Raw genomic sequence first — 21,064 nt, 5'->3', positions numbered from 1 at the left:
GCTCACGCTTCTAGTTCATGCCATCATCACCAAAGATTCTTCAATTAATAGTTTAAAGATGTCCATGAATGCACTGCTAACTGCTCTTCACCCTGATAAAAATCAACATGCATTTAGAATAAGAAACACTTTTACAAAACCAAAAGCTTCACTGTACTTAGTGATTTATACGTCTACAAAACAGGTTCAGTTTGTAACTGAGAGAGCGGCTCAGTGGTGCTGAATTATATTTCCAATAGAAACACAATTTCATATGTTGTAGTAACAACACACTGCCACAAGATGTCAGCCTAGGCCTACTTTACCATGCTGTTCCAGTAAAAAAGAAAAAGTGACAGAGCCTTGAAAGAGTGACAGAGACACTTTTTATGAACTCATCTGTAATGTGTCACCTTTTCTGTAGGATGAAGAAGTGCTTCCCTTCTTTTAAAGTAAATACAGGCTTACAAAGATCCTCTAAACATGTTTCTGAAATAATCCTAAACACAATCATTAAATCAAAAATGCAAGAAACTATTTATTTAATCACTCTTCTTAACTTAATTCCTTAACTTAGTAAAAAAAAAAAAAAAATAGACAAGAACTTTTCTTCTGTCTCACCTCTGTCAGTTTTCATGCTGTTGCAAGAACAGGTGGAGGTGCAGGTGGAACTTTGACTTCAGTGTGGTTTGTATGTGCAGGCAGGAGTGTGACATCTCAGAACAGCAGAGGGTTGTCGAGCACGGTGACTCCTGCTGCGACGCCCCCGTCTGACTGTCCTGAGCTCTTGGTCCTCAGCAGACGGCCCACACACTCATTCATCACCATGTCTTTACCCTGCCTGTAAGAAAACCAAGAAAAGGCTAACATTAGAAACAGCCACCAACCAATCCCTTTTACTCCACCACCCAAAAACCAGTGAGAAACACTAGCTAGTATTAACTTGGAATCAAAGTGCACTAATCCCCAGGCTCCCAGCATAACATACAGTCCAACACAAACTCCACAAACTGTCTTGCTTCAGCTGACTTTCCTTCACCTTCTCTCCAGACAATCTGTTGTGCTCTTTTCAGCACAAAGCCACACTCCTGCTCACTGATCCTCACCTCTTTTTAACCTAGTCTCAGCAACTTTGTCCCATAGCTTGCACATCCTTTCCACCTCCATCTTTCTTCCCAGCCAACTGATACATACCTTTTCTCCTTCCTTAAAAGCCAGCCTAAGAAATACGAGTTCATAAACGCCACAGAGAAATAAATCAGAGGAATAAAATGCAAATGATATTGCTTACACTGAACAGCAACACCCAGGTGAGGATTATCTAATGCCAAATTTTCCAAACAATGAACAAACCGTGCCCTTTTTCTCACCATGTCTAGAGTGTAGAGGTCAGCCAATGTCGCTCGGATCTGCTGCACAGCTTGAGGCTGGTCTGGGAAGAATCTGTCCAGGACTCCAGGTCTGGGGAGCACTTGCTGAACCTTCTTGGTACCAGCCAGGTGAGCGCTGATATCTGGACACTTCACAGCTCGAGAGCGCTCCATGAGGAGACGAGCATCCCAGCTCTGCAATGGAAAACAGACAATGAATTCTCTGCTTTTTATCATTAGATGTATTTCTGTATTAAAAAATTCCGTTTAGTGGGCCACTTTGTGCTGGAAGAATTTTTCCAGCATAAAATAGCCTCTATCATTTCACTAACTAACTTATTTCACTGCTGCTAATGACGTTTCACAAACTGTCACAGGTTTTTTAGCTTCGTTCGTATAAACTTTCTTGTGGTTGAGATTCCCGAGAAAACAGCCAGCACACTGAGCAGCAGAGGGTGACAACAGTTGGTTTCAACAAAAAAACGGCATCAAAAAAGTCACGGTCATCAGAGCAACATCAGAGAAACAATAAAGTCTAACCATGGAAGGCACAAACACAAAGAACATCAACAATGAGCACCTTTCTTTTTGCTGAAAGTGATATAGCTTTCTGTTACCATCAACTGAAACCGCCAACATTTCAGGTGTGCATGCTGGGCAGCTGAAGCTGACATCACAGCACAGCTGCTCTTCCTCATCCAGAAAGCTGTGCTGCAGTGCATCGCTTTTGGCACGCCCAGTCTGTATGTACAGAAACATAACAGAGGAGTAAATATTTGCATCTGCTTATTGAAAAACAATATCAAAGAAATACTTCACTCAGCCTTCCCCCACACTTGCAGTTGCTTGCAAAAGTATTCGCCCCCTCAGATCTGTGGCAAGATCTGAAACTGCTGTTCACAAACGCTGTCCATCTAATCTGACTGAGCTGGAGCTGTTTTGCAAAGAAGAATGGGCAAAGATTTCAGTCTCTAGATGTGCAAAGCTGGTAGAGACAGACCCTAAAAGACTGGCAGCTGTAACTGCAGCAAAAGGTGGTTCTACAAAGTATTGAGTCAGGGGGCTGAATAATTACGCACACCCCACTTTGCAGTTATTTATTTGTAAAAAATGTTTGGAATCATGTATGATTTTCCTTCCACTTCTCACGTGTGTTGGTCCACTTCTTCTTTGTGTTGGTCTTTCACGTGGAAGTCCAATAAAATTGATTCATGTTTGTGGCTGTAATGTGACAAAATGTGGAAAAGTTCAAGGGGGCCGAATACTTTTGCAAGCCACTGTAGTACCACGCTCCAACAGTTTTGCAAAAGCTTCCCTGGAGAATCATGGAGAAAATACTTTTAGTTCCAGGAAGGAGCTCAAGAGGTCTAAAGTGTAAAGAGTAGACATGTTGACAGATGCTGGCCAATATCCACTCCTAACCAGGTCCTTTAAATCAGGGCTGCACTGCTGCTGCCATGTTTGACATCTGTGTATCGCCTGGTGCACATCATAACGTCCTTGGACCAAAAAGAAAAAGAAACAACATGAATAATACACCACTGCCTTCACAGATGACTTCTGTTAAAGCAATACCATGTTCTGATTGTACAGCAAGGGCAGAAAACATGCTCCATCACACTATGTTCAAATCCATCACAGAAACCTAAATAGCAGGTTGCTGTTTACTATTAATGTCGATTAAAATCACGATTTTTCCTGCTGATACTGTGAAGTTTACGCAACCCACAGGAGCAGTTTCAAAGCTTTACTGTTGGCAGAATGCGAGCTACCAAGAAAGAGAAAACCACTTAAATAGATTCTTTCTAACTGGCTGTAGACACATATGAAAACCAAAATTACATGTGGTTGGAGGAATGGCTTTAAAAACATCAATAACACTTTCTCTGTTGTGGAGTGGCTGATGTTCGTGATGTAGAACATCACAATCCCCACAGAACCATTCCTCTGGAAGACACTCTCTGCACATAGACAGGACTTTGAACAAATTCAGCAAAATTTGAATAACTGAAAGTAGTATGCACTCAGATCCAGCCACTCTTGACAAAGGTAGCAGCTTCTATTTTGATATTATAGCTCCGGGTGGCTCAGTGTGCTTCACTATGAGCTGACGGTTAAAAGGACATTTGTCAAACTCATGTGGTTTTATAATTATTAAACTTCTCACACGCTCAAAGACATAAATGTCAGCCAACAAGGCATCGCTCATCAAGCTTAGCTCCATAGAAATGTATGTTATTGACACTTAATAACAGCAGGGTGAAGACAGTGGCAACACAGAGGATGGCCAACAGCTTCTGTGTCAGTGAGACATTTCAGCTGGTGTGGCCGTGCTTCTTTCCAGCACTCAGCAGCTTTCTGCTGCCAAAAGGACCGTGACACTGCCCTACTTCTTTGAGCCTCCGGAGAACGACATCAATCCAAAACAGCAGACAGCCTTTTCAAATACTTTTCTCTAAAGAATGCAAATATCAAGTATTCTTGCTCCCCTTTCTTTCTGATAATGTCACTTTTACAAATCCTGTCCCATCAGCTCTCATGGCTGGTTTGGCTTTGAGGGTCGGGGAGGACAAAAAGCTATTAAGGACCTTTTGATCTGCAGTCCAGTTCTCCTCTAAAGTATTAAGGATGAAGCAACAGTGCTCCTCTTTGCTATTCTGAAATGTGTGTTAAACACAGTGTAGAAGGTAAGTAGAAGCTTACACAGCACCATCAGCCATCATGCTAAATTTGCATCTTCAAAAGTCAATGCAGCCAGACTCACACCTGATTATAAATGTTCAGGAGACACTGTTGAATGTTTAGTGTTAACTTAAATCACTCATCATTTACAGTATTACAGAGTTCAGGGTTATGGGTTAGCACTATCATGTTACCCGTAACTGTATTAACTATGGTACTAACTTAACTAGCAGTGTTGGCCAAGTTACTTGAATAAAAGTAATCAGTAACTAATTACTGATTACTTCCCCTAAAAAGTAATCCCCTTACTTTACTGATTACTTATTTTCAAAAGTAATTAATTACTTAGTTACTTTTTAAAAACATGATTTATGACCTGAATAGGTAATAAAGCAATAGATCTTTCAGCCCAATTCTACTTTTTCTGCATCATCCATCATACAAAATGTAATCAAATGGAAAAGTCTGTTTTTAAAACTTGTTTTATTAGTTTGAATCTTTTTACTTTATGCATCAAGCAAAAATTAAATTATATGCAACATCCTGACTAGAAGAAATTTGTGGAAGAATCCGCGAGTCTCTCTGTGAATTTCCAATCCCGTAGTAGCGTACTCGGTGCTTGCTCTGAAGTTAAGGGTTTTTTCGCTGTAAAAAGAAGTTTCTAAAAGTTTTTGTCACTTTTTACGGAATCAAACTCAAAGTAAGCTCAGTACTTCCACGCTTTAAACGCTGCACGGTCATACTCTCTCTGCACTCCTCCATAGATTATCCATTCTTGATCTGCACACAGCTGTTATTGTCATGAGGCACTCTGGCCAAAAATTTTTCAGTAACGCAGTAACGCAGCGTGCTTACGGGAAAGTAACAGTAATCTAATTACCTTTTTTGCAATAGTAATCCCCTTACATTACTCGTTAATTGAAAAAAGTAATTGGATTACAGTAACGCTTTACCCCGCATTACTGCCCATCTCTGGCTGTGAAACACTAATGAAAAATGATTAACTCAAGTTTTTGCTGCTAAAGTTGGTTCCATCAGCTGCTGAATCACAGGATGTACTTGGTTATAGTCATTTGTGCATTTTGGGTTGCTTTAAATAAATAATGATGTGTTGTAATCATCCAGATCTAGAACCTTAAACTGCTTTTTCACGTGTCTGTAAATGAATTTCTTTCTTATCATTGGTGTCGGCTTCTGATTTGTCTGTTGTCAAGGTCTCACCTCAGTGTGATTCCTCACGTTTTGTCATGATTAAAGGATGAATGTGAACACAGCTTCAGTGTAAATGTGAATGAAAAAAAAAAAAAGCTGGAAAAAGGAGGAGCCCGGAGCTTCGTCTTTCGCTCGGCCTACCCCGCTATAGCAGACGGACCGTCAGAGACTCGAACTTGGTCGTTAAACTCTGGGGTCTGAATGCTGGCCTCTTAACGCTGCGCACCACACAGCCGGCCAGAAGAAAATAGAAAAAAAGGACATTTATCTTCTGTTGTTCAACAATTTTTTTCGTTTTTTTAAATCTATTTAGCTTGTTGTGCAGTATTGTTGCTGTAAACAGTGTTGCTGTAAACAGTGTGTCACGTTACTTGAAAAAAGTAATCGGATTACAGTAACGCGTGGGCTGTTAACATCTCTGTTAACTAGTCATGATAGAAGCCAATATTTCTGTCCTAACATGGTCGGAATATGTTTGACTACAAGCTAACATTTACAGCATGACTTTAAGCTAGCACCATAAAGACGGTAAAAGACACTGTAATATGTAGAAATGCATGTGAAAAGTGTTATATTAGCAGTGGTTGTGCTACTCCACACAGCCACTTTAACATTACTGACACTGTGTTTCTTACCTGTAAACAGCGGGTCTTGTGTGATAAAAGCTTGTGCAGAAAGTAGCAGGTGTAGACTGGTCCATAGCACTGTATGAAGTGATAAGATGTGAAAGGACATATATAGGGTACCTTAAAGGGCGCCTTAAAAGTGTTTCCCTGAGCTTTTACTTGCAGCTTGATATCTAAATAAATGTAAATAAATGTAAATAAATGTGAATGAAAAAAAGAGAAACGAAAAAAAGGAGGAGCCCGGAGCTTCGTCTTTCGCTCGGCCTACCCCGCTATAGCAGACCGACCGTCAGAGACTCGAACTTGGCCGTTAAACTCTGGGGTCTGAATGCTGGCCTCTTAAGGCTGCGCACCACACAGCCAGCCAGTTGGAAATAGAAAAAAAGGACATTTATCTTCTGTTGTTCAACAATTTTTTTCGTTTTTTTAAATCTATTTAGCTTGTTGTGCAGCATTGTTCCACACAAATGACACATGGAAACCTAGCTATTTTTTTATTGGCTTTCACAAAATGGGACTGCCAATGTTGGAGGTGTTACTGCAAAGTCTTCCTGCTAGCCGGAAACCTGCTGGCGGCGCCACTATGTTCTCAGCACACTCTTCAGCGTCAGCTTTGTTGCCTGTTTTCGGCACACCTACCTAGTCCCACTCATCCACTTTATCTGCTCATGGCAGATTTACCCACACTGAGCACTCCTTGGATTAAGGTAAATTGAAGCAGGTCATTATAAAAAAGACACACAGTTTATCATCTTATCCTTGTGCAACAGCTAAAAGCACTCTGTTCATTTGTTTGCTAGATTAGCCGCTAGCATACACACTGTGTTAGAGGCTTGTTGCTACCTAGTTAGCGATGCTACACACCTGTTACTGTGTATTTTTCAATGATTCAGCACTCCTTGGATTTTTAGACAGTAATGAGATCATGTGCACACTCCACAGAGGTCCAGAGTCCAAATGTGACCTCTAGCACCAAACGCTTGCTGCAGTTGTTGGTGTCAGAGGTGACACACAAGGTATCAGGTTTTCTGTGTGATTACTTTTTCATATAGGACCAAGTATGTTTGGATAGCGTTTTGCCCTTGAAAACTGCCGTTGAATATTAGACATTGTTGTCTAATGTTATAAATGTATTGATGTGAAAGGTGTAAGTGTGACAAATATGGAATAAGATAGGAAATGAGAAAGGAGGCAAATACTTGTTCACAGGGCTATAGTCTGTAAATGGTCTTCTTTTGGCTATAGTAGATCTTTTACTTGTTCATTTTTTAATTGTTTGTTAAAATAGTTTTTTTCCATCATATTGAGTATAGAGGAATGCAACTGTGAGCTTTAGCAATTATCCCGCTTCAACAGGACCGTGATCCCGATGTGTGAGACAGCAGGGTGCTGCCACTGGTGTTGTAATGTGTGATTTAGTTCCTCCTAACATTTCAGTTTTCTTCCAGTATCTATCCTCTGTGATTACTGGCTCTTTAGACAGATTTAATAGAAGTGTGTGAGCTATTGGCTCAGTATAAAGGGTCAGTAGTGTTTTCATGTCACCTATCCATCCTCCATTTAGTCACCCAAAGCATGTAGTAAATACTGCTCACTTTTATTCATCTTCTCTTAAATCCAGAAAAATTCCCACTTGTTAACGTTGAGTGTGTGTGTGTGTGTGTGTGTGTGTGCGTGTGTGTGTGTGTGTGTGCCAGTTGCAGCCTCCAAGTTGAACACCATCACCAAATCCAACCTGGGTCAGTGTGTCAGCAAGTACGACCTGCTGGTCTGGTTTGAGATCAGCGAGCTGGAGCCCACTGGAGAGTGAGTATCCACCTGGAGTGTTATATTCACGCACAAGCTTTAAAGGAACCATAAAAATGATCTCCAGGAAGAATATTATAAGTTGGGATGTTGTGTCACCTCCTCCCTCCATGCACAGGTACATCCCAGCCATCGTGGATCACAGTGGAGGCCTGCCCTGTCATGGTACCTACCTGCTGCACCAGGTACAGGATTGGTGCACATGTTGTTTCCTTATTACTCACACAGTGGTAACTGCTTCCTTTGTACACAGTTGAATATCTTCTTTTAAAGCGTAATGTTGCTCTAGCTGTGCTCACTGTGATCCTGAGCTCCTGTTATGTTTGCTGCAGGGGATCCAGCGGAGGATCACAGTGACCCTCATCCACGAGAAAGGCAGCGAGCTCCATTGGAAAGATGTTCGTGAGCTGGTTGTAGGTGAGCAGCCTGCCTTTAGGGTCTAGTCGTGCTATACCTCTGTGTAGAAAACAAAACCCCAAAGCACCGAAACAATGTTTTATAGTGTTTGTGTGCTTTTGATAGAGGAAGACAGGACAGAACATCATTAAAGGGATTTGACTTTGTGAGATCACCCTGAAAACGCACCACTCGGTTCACTCTGAGATATTTTCAGTCTGGAAAGATGAATCTGTCGGGCTTCAGGCTGCTTCTCACTTTAAGCAGTTCATGCTGTAGCTGATGGACCAAAAATGACATTTGATATTTTAGACATTCAGCTGCTGACTCTGAAGCCAACAGGCTCTTGAGTGTGGATGATTGTGTTGGTACTGGATGCTGTGATCAAACAGCTGTTCTGATCTGTCTTCATTCATGCCTGTTGTTATTAAGCCTCCTAAGCTCCAAACCAGTAAAAGCAATCTTTGGAGGCAACACCCTTTTTAGTACTTTGCTGTATTTGTTTGTGATTGTGTGACACTGAACCACAGTGCTATGTATATCCTCTGTAACACTCAGACGTTTCCAGATCAGTGTTTCCCCCTCAGCTGTTTCTCACTATAGAGTCTTTCCTCTGTAACAATGAGGCACCAGCAGAGCATATCTGGCTCCCAGTCTGTGGCTGATAGTGCCCCCTGCTGTTAATAACAGGAACAGTGTAACCTTGTATGGAGCTCATAGTGATGGTCTGAAGATTGCTGCTGCAAGGCAGTAATTTGTATCCATGTGTGCTGTCTATTCTGAGCATATGCAGTTATGTGAGCTCTCAGGTTTTATGTATCAGGACCAGTGTTGGTCAAGTTACTTGAAAAAAGTAATCAGTAACTAATTACTGATTACTCCCCCAAAAAAGTAATCCCGTTACTTTACTGATTACTTATTTTCAAAAGTAATTAATTACTTAGTTACTTAGTTACTTAGTTACTTTTTAAAAACACGATTTACAACCTGAAGAGGTGATAAAGTGATAGATCTTTCAGCCCAATTCTACTTTTTCTACATAATCCATCATACAAAATGTAATCAAATGGAAAAGTCTCTTTTTTTAACTTGTTTTATCAGTTTTAATCTTTTAACTTTATGCATCAAGCAAAACATTTAATTATATGCAACATTCTCTGACTTGAATAAATTAGTTTAACATTTAAACCTATTTTCTACACATTCCAGCACATAAAATAAAATATTTTTTGTGTTTTCACTCACTCTTTCAAACAGATGTAAGTAAAACACAGCAGAAAATAAATAAAGTCAAAGACTCAGCGGTCCTTTTGCTCTATTTTCACCTGTAAAGCAGGAGCAGGGTAGGCGGAGGGTTACCCTGGTGCAGGTGTGCTGCGGTCAGTTGAAGAATCCGCGCAGTGTCTCTGTGAGTTTCCCATCACGTCGTAGCTACTCGGTGCTTGCTCGGAAGTTTAGGGGTTTTTTTCGCTGTAAAAAGAAGTTTTCTTCCCACGCACGATGGACGCTAATGTTTTTGTCACTTTTTATGGAATCAAACTCAAAGTAAGGTCAGTACTTCCACGCTTTAAACGCTGCACGCTCATACTCTCTCCCGCACTCGATATATTATCCATTGTTGATCTGCACACAGCTGCTGTCACCAACGTCGCACTTGCTTACGTCACTGTCATGAGACATTCTCGCAAAAACAATCACGGTTTTAGTAACGCAGTAACGCAGCGTTCCTACGGGAAAGTAACGGTAATCTAATTACTGATTTTGCAATAGTAATCCCTTACTTTACTCGTTACTTGAAAAAAGTAATCAGATTACAGTAACGCGTTACAAGTAACGCGTTACTGCCCATCTCTGATCAGGACATAATTAAAAACAATCAGGTCCTTAGTAGGTCTTAATATGAGGTAAATATAAAACATGAAGTGTTTGTGAGGTTCATCTGCAGCACCTTTGTCTCTGTGAAATGTTTGCTAATTTAACATTTTCCCTCCTAAACAGGAAGGAGTTTGTGGAGGCCTATGTGAATCATGCCTTCAACACATCAGTGGAGAATCTGTTCCAGGAGTTCAAGCGAGGCTTCTTCCTGGTGTGTGAGCAGGATTTGGTGAGGCTGTTTCGACCAGAGGAGCTGCAGGGAGTGCTGGTCGGCCAGGACGTGCATGACTGGGAAAAGTTCAAACAGGTACAGTCAGCCAAACAGACACAGGCTGTAGTTTCACAGCTGTCCTGTAGCACAATAACTGTGTACTGCATACTGTCAAAAGCATTCAGTCGGCTGCTTTAACACAAATATGACCTTGAGTCACATCTCAGTCTTAATCCAGACTTTTGTATGATAGTATAATATAATAGTCAGCCCACCCTTCGCAGCTATAACTGCTTCCACTCTTCTGGGAAAGCTTTCCACAAGGTTTAGGTGTGTTTATGGGAATTTTTTGACTATTCTTCCAGAGGTGCATTTGTGGTGTCAGACACTGACGTTGGAGGAGAAGGCCTGGCTCACAGTTGCTGCTCTAATTCATCCCAAAGATGTTCTATCAGGTTGAGGTCAGGACTCTGTGCAGGCTAGTCCAGTTCTTCTACACCAAACTCACTCATCCATGTCTTTATGGACCTTGTATTGTGCACTGGTGCCCAGCCATGTGCACACATGCCCACACTTTACACTTGGCACAGTGCAGTCAGACAAGTACTTCTGGCAACCACCAAACCCTGACACATCCATCGGATTGCCAGTCAGAGAAGTGTGATTCGTCACTCCAGTAAACACATCTCCACTGCTTTAGAGTCCAGTGTTGAGATGCTTAAATCACTCCATCTGACGCTTTGCATTGTGTTTGTCAGTGTAAGGCTGGGATGCAGCTGCTCAGCCATGGAAACCAATGAAGTTTGGACATCTGTAACAACAGCAGACTGCAGATATTGGTGACTTAAGTGCACTATGAGCCTTAGCATCAGCTGACTAGCTGTCATTTCCAATTACTTCCACTTTGTTATAATATCACTAACAGCTGACTATGGAATATTTAATAGCGAGGAAATTTCATGACTGGACTTGTTGCACTGGTGCATCCTATCACATTACCATGCTGGAATTCATTCAGTTCCTGAGAGCGACTCGTCCTTTCACACATGTTTGTAGAAGTAGTCTGCATGCCTAGGTGCTTGATTTAATACACCTGTGTCCATGGAAGTGATTGGAACACATTAATTGAATGATTTGGATGTGTTAGGGAATACTTTTGGCAACATAGTGTATGCCTGACCTTACAAACTCTATGATTATAACAGTCATTTTCACTGTTTTCAGAACACAAGTTATGGTTGGAGATATCATGACCGCCACCCCACCATACAGATGTTTTGGGAGGTATTTGATGAACTAACTGAAGAGCAGAGGAAAGATTTCCTTCGTAAGTACTTGCTGAAGCCTCCATTATGATATGTTACTGAAATCACACTGTATCATATAAAACATTAGATTTTTCTGCGCTTTACCAAGATACATTAGAGAGCAGCATTGTTCTGATTAATATACTGTAAAGCTGCTTCTAGCTGGTGGACTGAGCCGCCTCACCTTTCACCTGGCTCACGTCACACACCTGGAGAGACTCGACCTCCACCTGTGTTGCCTCACGCGAGATGATCTAGAGGCTCTGAGTCAGTTGCTACCAATCTCACACGCCGGACACTAATCGCATGCTCGCTGCAGCAGTCATGTGACTCGTTGTTTTTCAGTCCAGGTGCTGCCCTCTCTCACTGCACTGACCGAGCTTGATGTGTCATCCAATAAGGAAGTGGGAGGTGTGGTCCACCTGCTGGTCTCCGCCCTCCCTGCGACACAAATGAGGAGGCTGCCATTCAACAGCTGCTACATGAGCAACGAGTCCTTCACTGCTCTGGGTAACACACACACACACACTTGTTTATTTATAGAAGTTTTCCTTCAAGTCATTCTCCCTGAATACCTCTTCCACCCTCTAGCCTGAAATGGTGAAAACTTTGTGTTTATGCATCAGCCCTGGCGGTGTCCTATCTGCGCACGGTGGATATTTCCTGGTGTAAAGTGGTTGGCGGTCACTTGGCGCTCCTGCTGGATGCTCTGCAGCCATCAGTCGTCAGCGAGCTCCGTCTTTGCAGCTGCGAGCTCACCACTGATGACATGCAACATCTGGGTAACTAACACACAATGACATTATACTTTTTCTTTTTTGGTCTGTAGTGGATCATTAGGCTGCATAAATGTATATTAAGACAAGTAAAGCCTGAAGGAAATTGATATTTCTTTCATTTATTTCATGCTGCCAGCATCTGTAGCTGTCGTATAAAACAAAACAATGAAAGTATTCGGTGTTATTTTTGTCTCCATCAGAAACATTGTGAACAAAACAGTAAAGTGAACAGGCATAAAGTGATCAGTTATCAATGGGTCCTCTTCCTCTGTGCAGCTGCCGTGTGCAGACGGGGCTGTCTCTCCTCACTCCGTGCACTGGATCTGTCCTACAACAGCTTGGTGGGAGACAACGGTTGGTGCAGTCTGTTTGCAGCAGGAGGTCTGGGCTCTCTGGAAGACGTGGATGTCAGTTTGCGACCTTCAACCTCTGCTCCGTGCTCAGCCTGGCTGCCCGCTCTGCTCCGAGCTCTGCCTCAAATTTCGGCGCTGGCTCGACTGGCCATGCAGAGGTGGACAGCTGACTGTCAGGAGAGAGAGCAGCTCAGGTACTGTCTGAAAAAGAGGAGCGTCCTGCTGGAAAGGGATCCAGATTTACAAGACACATCATCAGCATGTAAAGGGAACAGTCAGGAGAGCCTAGAAGAGAGTCAGCCTGAGGAGATTGGAGCGGACCGCACTGGAATTTACTGTCAAAGAGCGACCCACTTTGTTGCTTTATTATTATTTTTTTAAGTCTCTGTTACCACAAGAAGGTCAGTGTTGACGTCAGCTGCATCACGTCTGATGTAAACTGTGTCACACGTGATGGTTTCAGGGAATACTGGGAACTTACAGAGTTAAGCACAGCTGGTGTGGGTTATCATATTTGTCGTCTCTCACCTTGGCTGCAGGGTCTGGGTCTTTCCAATGCAGCAGTCCTAACACTTGAGACACACATGCCGAGAAGTGGGGATACCTGGAAATGGACAAAGGCTTTCAGCAGAGTTTTAAAGCAGCTATTCAGGAAAAGAGCTGTGAATTATCTGCATACCTTGTTAGGTAATCAGCTATTTTGGGGTTCTTTAACAAATCAACCAAAAGGTCGACTGAGTATTTTCTCGTCAGAGTACCTTCACCGTTCACGATGATGTTGAGCACAAGCTGGAGCATTTGATGGATGTTCTTTGCATCAAAGAGCTACGAGGAAATCCCAGAGATTAGAGACAGGATATTATGTGAATCAGCATGAATGTTGTTTGTTGTTCAACAGATAAAAACAAGAAGAGAAAATAGAAACAAAGTAAAAAAGGAACAATTGTTTCTGCCGTTAAGAAAAAAAAATTGAGTCATGGCAGAGACCTGCAGAAGTCTTGAGTCTCATTTGATGACATTTTGTCAGATTGCCTTGTAATTTAAAAAAAACAAAACTGTTTTTTGAGCAAAAGTTCTCCAGGTTTTTTTGGAGTTCTTTCAAAGTTTTCTTATTTTTGGACGTTAGCTGCTTTTTCACTCTTTTTCAGTCCAGTCAGGGATGCAGAGGAGGAGGAGGAAGGTCCTGGACACATCAGTGGCTTATGTGCGTGGAGAGGAGAACCTGGCCGGCTGGAGGCCCAGAGGAGATAGCCTCATCCTAGAGCACCAGTGGGAGCTGGAGAAGATGGAGCAGCTGCAGGAGGTGGGGCCTTAAAAGATTCATAAAGAAATAAATCTGTTTAATATCATTGAGGGAAAAATGACTTTTCAGCTCAAAGACCAAAGTGCTATTCTAAAAAGTTTTTTCTTAGAGTACAGACTTTACATGACTAACCTCCCCTCTTCTCCCCACCTCACATTCGCCCCCATCTTTCGTCCAGGTGGAAAAGACCCGTCACCTTCTGGGAGAGGCGGCTCCCGTGGGAACAGCTCCCACCACCAAGTCCCTGAGTGAGTCTCTGTCCCCCAGCGTGAGCTCCGGCACTCTGTCCACGTCCACCTCCGTCTCCTCGCAGATCTCCAGCACCACCTTTGAAAGCGTGAGAAGGAGCTGGCCACCAAGGTGAGAAAAACGTGGGCTTAGTGGGCGTTCTTGTTGCTGCCTTCTTCCTTCTCTGCTCGGAGCTGATCGGTCTTGTTCCTGTTGTGTTGTAGTGCCTGCGCCTTCTGACACACACCTTCAATACTGAATACAAGCAGCTGGTGAACAGCATCAGTGACTGCAAGGTGAGAAATAATACAAAGAAATAAAAAAATAGCCTTTCTGTGTCACATCAGGGAGTTCCTATATTGACGTCTACCTCATCCTGCTGTTGTTTCACTTCAGCTTTCTCTCATCTCACCGATCGGACGTGATCCATCCGTGACGAGCTTCAGCAGTGCCACCCTCACCCCTTCCTCTACCTGCTCCTCTCTGTCGGACTCCCGCTGTGGCTCCATGGGCCAGAAGTAAACATATTTTTAGGAACATTGACCTCGATCTGCAAACGGTTATTGACAGGTTATCTATTTGATTCTAACTTGGTGTGATTTGTGTTAAAGGACCCCTGAGAACAGCTCACGTGCCTCCAGTCCCTCCTGCTCAGACTGTGAAAACTTCCCGATGGTTCCCACTCTGGAGACCTCCCACCTTGCGCGGGCTGCAAAAGAACGAGTTCCTGAACTTGGTGCCTGATATTGAAGAAATGCGACCAGGGTGAGTAATGCCATATTAACCCAAATACTGTCACTATGACATGTGTCTCACAGACCAAATGTAAGTCGACACTCATGTTCTCTAGTTCAAGCAGAAGTGATGTGGATCGATTCAAATTCCTGAGCCTGGATGATTTCAGCTGGAAACAAACCAACTCTGCTTCTTCCTCAGATAATTCAATTCAATTCAATTCAATTTTATTTATATAGCGCCAAATCACAACAAAAGTCACCTCAAGGCGCTTCATAGATACAGAGAAAAACCCAACAATCATATGACCCCTTATGAGCAAGCACTTTGGCGACAGTGGGAAGTAAAAACTCCCTTTTAACAGGAAGAAACCTCCAGCAGAACCAGGCTCAGGGAGGGGCGGGACCATCTTCTGTGACCGGTTGGGGTGAGAGAAGGAAAACAGGATAAAAGACCTGCTGTGGAAGAGAGACAGAGGTTAATAACAGATATGATTCAATGCAGAGACGTCTATTAACTCATACTGAGTGAGAAAGGAGACTGGAAAGGAAAAACTCAATGCATCATGGGAATCCCCGGCAACTATGCAAGTTGTAAACAGTTGTAGGATTAAAGATTATTGAATGTACAGAATGATTATTTACACAGAGCTATACAGTAGTGCAGTTAAGATAAGTGAGGGTGTAGATAGTTTCTACAGAGGCTATATAAAGTGCTAGTGGTTGTGAGTGGTGGTTCACTCCATGTTATTATTGTGTGTTTGAGGGTACAGTTGTCCATTGTGGGGGTGTGTATGTTCAGTGCATGAGTTTAACGTGGGTCAGATGTCAGGAGGCAGAGTTCAGGAGTCTGACAGCTGTGGGGAAGTAGCTGTTCCGGTACCTGGTGGTCTTAGTCCGGAGGCTCCTGTGGCGCCTCCCAGAGGGCAGGAGGGTGAAGAGTCCATGTGATGGGTGACTGGGGTCTTTGATGATTTTCCCAGCCCTTTTCAGACACCGCTTCCTGTAGATGTCCTTTATGGCAGGAAGTGGTGCTCCGGCGATGCGCTGGGCAGTTTTCACGACCCTCTGCAACGCCTTCCGGTCCGAGGCAGAGCAGTTCCCGTACCAGACTGTTATACAGTTGGTCAGGATGCTCTCGATGGTGCAGCGATAGAAGTTCACCAGGATGTCTGAGGACAGGTGGTTCTTCCTCAGAGTCCTCAAGAAGAAGAGGCGCTGGTGAGCCTTCTTGACCAGCTTGGAGCAGTTGGTCGTCCAGGTGAGATCCTCGGAGATGTGGACTCCCAGGAACTTGAAGCTGCTCACACGCTCCACAGCCGTCCCCTTAATGTGGATGGGTGGATGTGGGTCAGCATTCCTCCTGTAGTCCACGATGAGCTCCTTGGTCTTCTCGGTGTTAAGCAGCAGGTTGTTTGTGTCGCACCACTCAGCCAGACGATCCACCTCCTCCCTGTAGGCGGCCTCATCGTTGTCACTGATGAGGCCAATCACCGTGGTGTCATCTGCAAACTTAATGATGGTGTTGGAACCATCAGCAGGTCTGCAGTCGTGGGTGAAGAGGGAGTAGAGGAAAGGGCTCATCACACAGCCTTGTGGTACACCGGTGTTCATTGTGATGGTAGATGAGCAGCGGTTATCCAGCCGGACATGTTGGGGGCGGTTGGTCAGGAAGTCCAGTAACCATTTGCAGATGAGGGAACTGATGCCCAGGTCTGTCAGTTTCCTGATGAGTTGTGAGGGGTGGATTGTATTGAATGCTGAACTGAAGTCTATAAACAGCATTCTGGCGTAGGTGTTGTTGTTGTCCAGGTGTGAGAGGACAGAGTGCAGTGCGATGGAGACTGCATCCTCTGTGCTCCTGTTCTGGCGGTATGCAAATTGGTGGGGGTCCAGGGTGGGGGGGAGACAGGATTTGAAGTGTGCTAGGACCAGCTGCTCTAAGCACTTAGCTATTTACAGTTCATAACAAGAGACAAGGCACCATTTCTCTCCTTTGTGTTCCAGTCATCACAGCAGATTAAACTTTTAAAATATTTGCAAATAGTATAAAGAAATATATAAAGAAGTAAAACAGTAATTTATTAATACTTAGAAATACTAAAACTTACATTTGTCAGCAAAAACTGCTGCCATCTGAACCGAAACGTTACAAACCAGCTTACCCACAATCTGTGTATTTTTCTATGCTGGCTACTTAAATTGGCATCCAACAAGCTATTTGCTTTAATCTTTTATTAGACAAAGGCTGACTGGTTAGTTCAAGCTTCAACTGCATCCAAAGGACTGAAAATGTTTTAACACAGTGACTGAACTTGATTGAAGTCTCCGTAGTTTGTTGAATCTGTTTCGAGTGACTTATTTTCACAATTCCAGGAATTTTTAAAAGGCACCAAAAAGCATTACAACGCTGAGCTCGAGTCTGTGGACTTCAAAGGAAATGCAGAGGAGGCCAGGGTCCACATCAACAGCTGGGTGGAGAAGCAGACACAAGGTAAGCATAATGTAACTTTAAATGATCTCCACTGTAAATCCTTGGGGATCAGTTGTGTTGTGTTCAGTTGAGACATTATTACCGGATTGTCCACCGTCCACATTATTTTCTGTTTCCAGTTCTTCCAGTCTAATTTCTATTCAGTATTAAGCAGCACTATCTCTGGGTTTTACTGTTTGGTTTCATGCTATTAATAAAACCATCACAGCAGTATGTTGCTGTAAATAGCAGGCCAATTCTTCTATTCTTATTATATTATGTGATGGGTACTTCTACTTTGATCACTTGTGTCTTTAACATATTTTTATTTTTCAGGCCCATTTAGGATTGGCTGCTATTGATTCTATATCTTTATATTATCTTAAGTGCAGCAGGAAATTCATTCATTGTTTTTATAAAAGCGCGATACAAATACAGGCCATTTATAAATCTACCATCTATAATAATAGGATACAAGGACTTTCTATGAGGGTTATAGGACTGTGGTGCCACCTGCTGGAAATGAGACAATCTTAATCCCATTATTTTTGTAGGAGCCATTTTTGGGTTGATACCTCATGTTGCCGCTAGAGGTAACCTTTTTAAGTTTCTTTTTTTTAAACTTTATTTAATAAACAATGAGTATACAACATACGAACAGATGAAGTATACAAAACAACAGAACATGAACACAAAAAGCCAAGAGTAAAAGAAAAAGGTAACAATTATAAGAATACACATACATGTATTGTTTTGAGAGCCTTTGTGTTGGTGGAGTCTGATATTGATTGTATGTACATTTCCACATCCTTAAAATAATGACAGAAATATGGTGTTTTGTTAGTAAACTTACATTTATGGATAAAAAATGTAGCTAAAAGTATGAACAAATTCATCATAAAAATTTTTTATCATACTTCTTGGGGAACTTAAACAAACAGAATAAAACATTTTCCCATCGTAAAGAAAACTCCCTTAAAATATGGACAATAACAAACCTGCTAAATTCCTTCCAGAATCTCTGTATAAAAGAACAGTACCAAAAAAGATGCGTCACAGTTTCTGGATGATCCCCACAGAAAGTACAATTAGTATTTATGTCCCTTTTACATTTGACCATGTAGTGACTGGCTGGATAACATTTATGTAGAATTTTAAATGAGACTTCTTTCACCTTATTTACAATCAAATATTTATGGGGGACCATCCAGACTGTCTTCCACTTGATATCTGGAACATATCGGTTCCAATAAGATGTTATATATGGGAGAGAGACGATATCTTCTTGGAATAAACTACGTATTCTCTTATTGCTGTTACCAAGTTCCTGTGAAAAGCAGATTTTTCCTATTGGTGACTCAGCTGGATCGGGGAGAGTGACTGAGGCAGATATTGAGCTGTCAGTGTTTTTATATAACATTAAAGTCCCTGAGGGTGTGGCACCAAGCACCACTGAGGATTCCACCTTTTTAAGTTCCTGTATGGTAGGTTTATGTAAGGTATTTAAGGTGGACGCACGTAATCAGCGTCAGGTGTGTTGTTAATCATAAGAAGGCAAAACGTTTGTGACCGCTGCGCTTTTATCTTAAAATGTTTGGAACAAAGACCAAAAAGGACAAGATAAGTACTGCTGGAGTTATTGGACTGTTTAATTAATTCATGCATACCAGAAGCATCGCGTCACCCCCGCTAACAACCACCTCAGTGGCTTCAAGCCTACGCTTGAATTTTTGTTTTTTGTTCCCTGTTATACTGATCATAAAGCTTTTTCACCTTTTTTTAAAATAAAAACCATCTTGCTGTTGCCCTGTTTTCTGATTTTATAGCTGAAGATGTTGTACAGTAACTAGTGCATCTTTGGTAATAGTTAATAGTTTTCATAAATTCTTTTTACCAGATAAAATCAAGGACTTGCTAAGCCAGGATGCAGTGGGTAGCCTGACGAAGCTGGTTCTCGTGAATGCCATTTACTTCAAGGGCAGCTGGAACACGCAGTTTAAGGAGGAGAAGACTGCTGATGTGCAGTTTCGACTGAACAAGGTAACAGTGCAGAAAGGCAGCATAGGATGGTGCAGTTATACTTTGATCTGTCATACTACAAACGAGCTGTGGACTTTGCTGAATGAGAACATAAAGCCTGGAGCTCTGAGGGGATAAAATCGTGCTTTTAGGACGATCACTTTCCAACTTTATGCAGTTATGCAATGCAGTTTATTATTCATGTAATATCCAATAAGTTCTCAAATAAATCTCAAACAACAGCACATCACAAACTTCGGCTAACAAGAACAAATTGTGTTGTGACGTGTGCTCTACATCCAAATCCACTCAATGGCTGGAATAAAACCATGACAGAACTTTTTGAGATCATTTTGAGACTAAACACAAAAAACATTTCTCTTGTCTCCCCTATTTTTCAGAACGACACTAAGCCGGTGAAGATGATGCAGCAGAAAAGTAAATTTCCTTTTGCGACCATTCCTGAGGCCAACTGCAAGGTAACATCCATCACTTTCAGCTTATTACAGGATTTCACCAGCATGATCTAAAACTTGTCTTTTACAAATATCAGCCTAAATTTCTAGATTAGGAAGTCAGATCATCTTTGATGGAGTAATAAATAAAAACAATGTTTCTGGACAGATTCTTGAGATGCCGTATAAAGGAAATGACCTCAGCATGCTCATATTCCTGCCTAATGACATAGAAGATGATACCACAGGCTTGGAAAAGGTAAGATGCACTTACCAGTACTTTAATGTCCAGTTTCAATCAGACAAGCTAGTGACACTGTATCCACACAGCTGGAGAAGGAGCTGACCTATCAGAACTTTGTGGACTGGACTCGCCCAGACATGATGAGCCCCAACGAGGTTGATGTCAAGCTCCCTCGATTTAAGATGGAGGAGAAGTATGACTTGGAGAAAATCCTGACCAACATGGGAATGGAGAACGCTTTTGACATCTACAAGAGAGACTTCTCTGGTGAGAAATATTGCACCAATGAGACACACTGAATCAATTATACAGTTATATTGAGAGCACAAAAACTGCAAAACATCATCTGGTAAAGAATAAAACACAACTGATTTCTGGGCTCTTCATCTACTAGGAATGTCTCCAGCAAATGACCTGATAGTGTCCAAAGTTGTCCACAAGGCTTTCGTGGATGTAAATGAAGAAGGAACTGAGGCTGCTGCTGCCACTGGGGTTGACATGGAAGTCCGCTCTATAACGATTCCCGCTGAGTTTGTTGCCGACCATCACTTCATCTTCTTCATCCGACATAAACCCACCAAGAGCATTCTCTTTGTGGGCCGGTACTGCTCACCCGAGTAAACACGAGCTGACATTGACATGAATTAAACATAAAACATTATATACAGTATAAGATTTTGTAAGGTAAACCTAGTTCATACAAATGAAGTAAAGAAAAGTTATTAAAACAAAACGTGCCTTGCTGTTTATTCTTTCAGTGTCCCACAGTAGCACATTTCCTGCTAGGAAAATGTCAGAAGTCACATCATTTCTGTAAATTGGGAAGTAACTGTAATACATCAAGTCACCTCTGTCTCTTGTTACCAGGACTTTTTAAAATGAATGGTACAACATGGAAAGAGGCCCTACACAAGAGTTTAGCTTTGAGCTCAATATGCGATGATCCTTTCAGCCATGACATCTCTGACATGGGAAACCAGGGAATTTGATTAGAAAATGGTGAAGGATTTTC

The 21,064-nt window shown here is 42.2% G+C and overlaps 2 protein-coding genes and 1 long non-coding RNA gene across 3 annotated transcripts; 2 read left to right on the top strand and 1 right to left on the bottom strand.

Moving 5' to 3' along the window:
• Positions 1-101: 101 nt before the first annotated feature.
• Positions 102-6,224, bottom strand: LOC145431038 (uncharacterized). The gene is made up of 4 exons (XR_013911410.1): positions 5,879-6,224; positions 2,688-2,848; positions 1,967-2,090; positions 102-1,544 (listed from the first exon to the last, which is right to left on the bottom strand). It is a non-coding gene; the product is annotated as an uncharacterized LOC145431038 (long non-coding RNA).
• Positions 6,225-9,970: 3,746 nt separating this feature from the next.
• LOC113007458 (leucine-rich repeat-containing protein 31-like) lies at positions 9,971-14,617 on the top strand. The gene is made up of 8 exons (XM_080306475.1): positions 9,971-9,975; positions 10,070-10,253; positions 11,382-11,484; positions 11,627-11,731; positions 11,810-11,974; positions 12,091-12,246; positions 12,520-13,899; positions 14,078-14,617. The coding sequence occupies exons 1-7, from the start codon at positions 9,971-9,973 to the stop codon at positions 12,975-12,977; spliced, it is 1,176 nt and encodes a 391-aa protein (XP_080162601.1). The 3' UTR covers positions 12,978-13,899; positions 14,078-14,617.
• Positions 14,618-14,787: 170 nt separating this feature from the next.
• Positions 14,788-20,785, top strand: LOC113007464 (leukocyte elastase inhibitor-like). The gene is made up of 7 exons (XM_080306333.1): positions 14,788-14,892; positions 17,238-17,355; positions 19,232-19,374; positions 19,755-19,832; positions 19,978-20,067; positions 20,139-20,319; positions 20,447-20,785. The coding sequence occupies exons 4-7, from the start codon at positions 19,776-19,778 to the stop codon at positions 20,671-20,673; spliced, it is 555 nt and encodes a 184-aa protein (XP_080162459.1). The 5' UTR covers positions 14,788-14,892; positions 17,238-17,355; positions 19,232-19,374; positions 19,755-19,775; the 3' UTR covers positions 20,674-20,785.
• The last annotated feature ends 279 nt before the right edge of the window (positions 20,786-21,064 follow it).

Source organism: Astatotilapia calliptera, chromosome 9 (assembly GCF_964374335.1).
Source record: "Astatotilapia calliptera chromosome 9, fAstCal68.1, whole genome shotgun sequence".
In the NCBI taxonomy this organism is placed as follows: Eukaryota; Metazoa; Chordata; class Actinopteri; order Cichliformes; family Cichlidae; genus Astatotilapia; species Astatotilapia calliptera.
Note: the sequence above shows the minus strand (reverse complement) of the source record. Positions and strands in the feature narration are given on the sequence as shown.

Excerpts from the sequence above, each read along its gene's own strand:
- LOC113007458 (XM_080306475.1), top strand. Across the intron at positions 11,732-11,809 it reads AGATGATCTAGAGGCTCTGA|TCCAGGTGCTGCCCTCTCTC; the intron begins GTCAGTTGCTAC and ends GTTGTTTTTCAG. Across the intron at positions 11,975-12,090 it reads CGAGTCCTTCACTGCTCTGG|CCCTGGCGGTGTCCTATCTG; the intron begins GTAACACACACA and ends TTTATGCATCAG.
- LOC113007464 (XM_080306333.1), top strand. The coding sequence starts at position 19,776 with ATGATGCAGCAGAAAAGTAAATTTCCTTTTGCGACCATTCCTGAGGCC. Across the intron at positions 20,068-20,138 it reads ATACCACAGGCTTGGAAAAG|CTGGAGAAGGAGCTGACCTA; the intron begins GTAAGATGCACT and ends GTATCCACACAG. Across the intron at positions 20,320-20,446 it reads CTACAAGAGAGACTTCTCTG|GAATGTCTCCAGCAAATGAC; the intron begins GTGAGAAATATT and ends TTCATCTACTAG.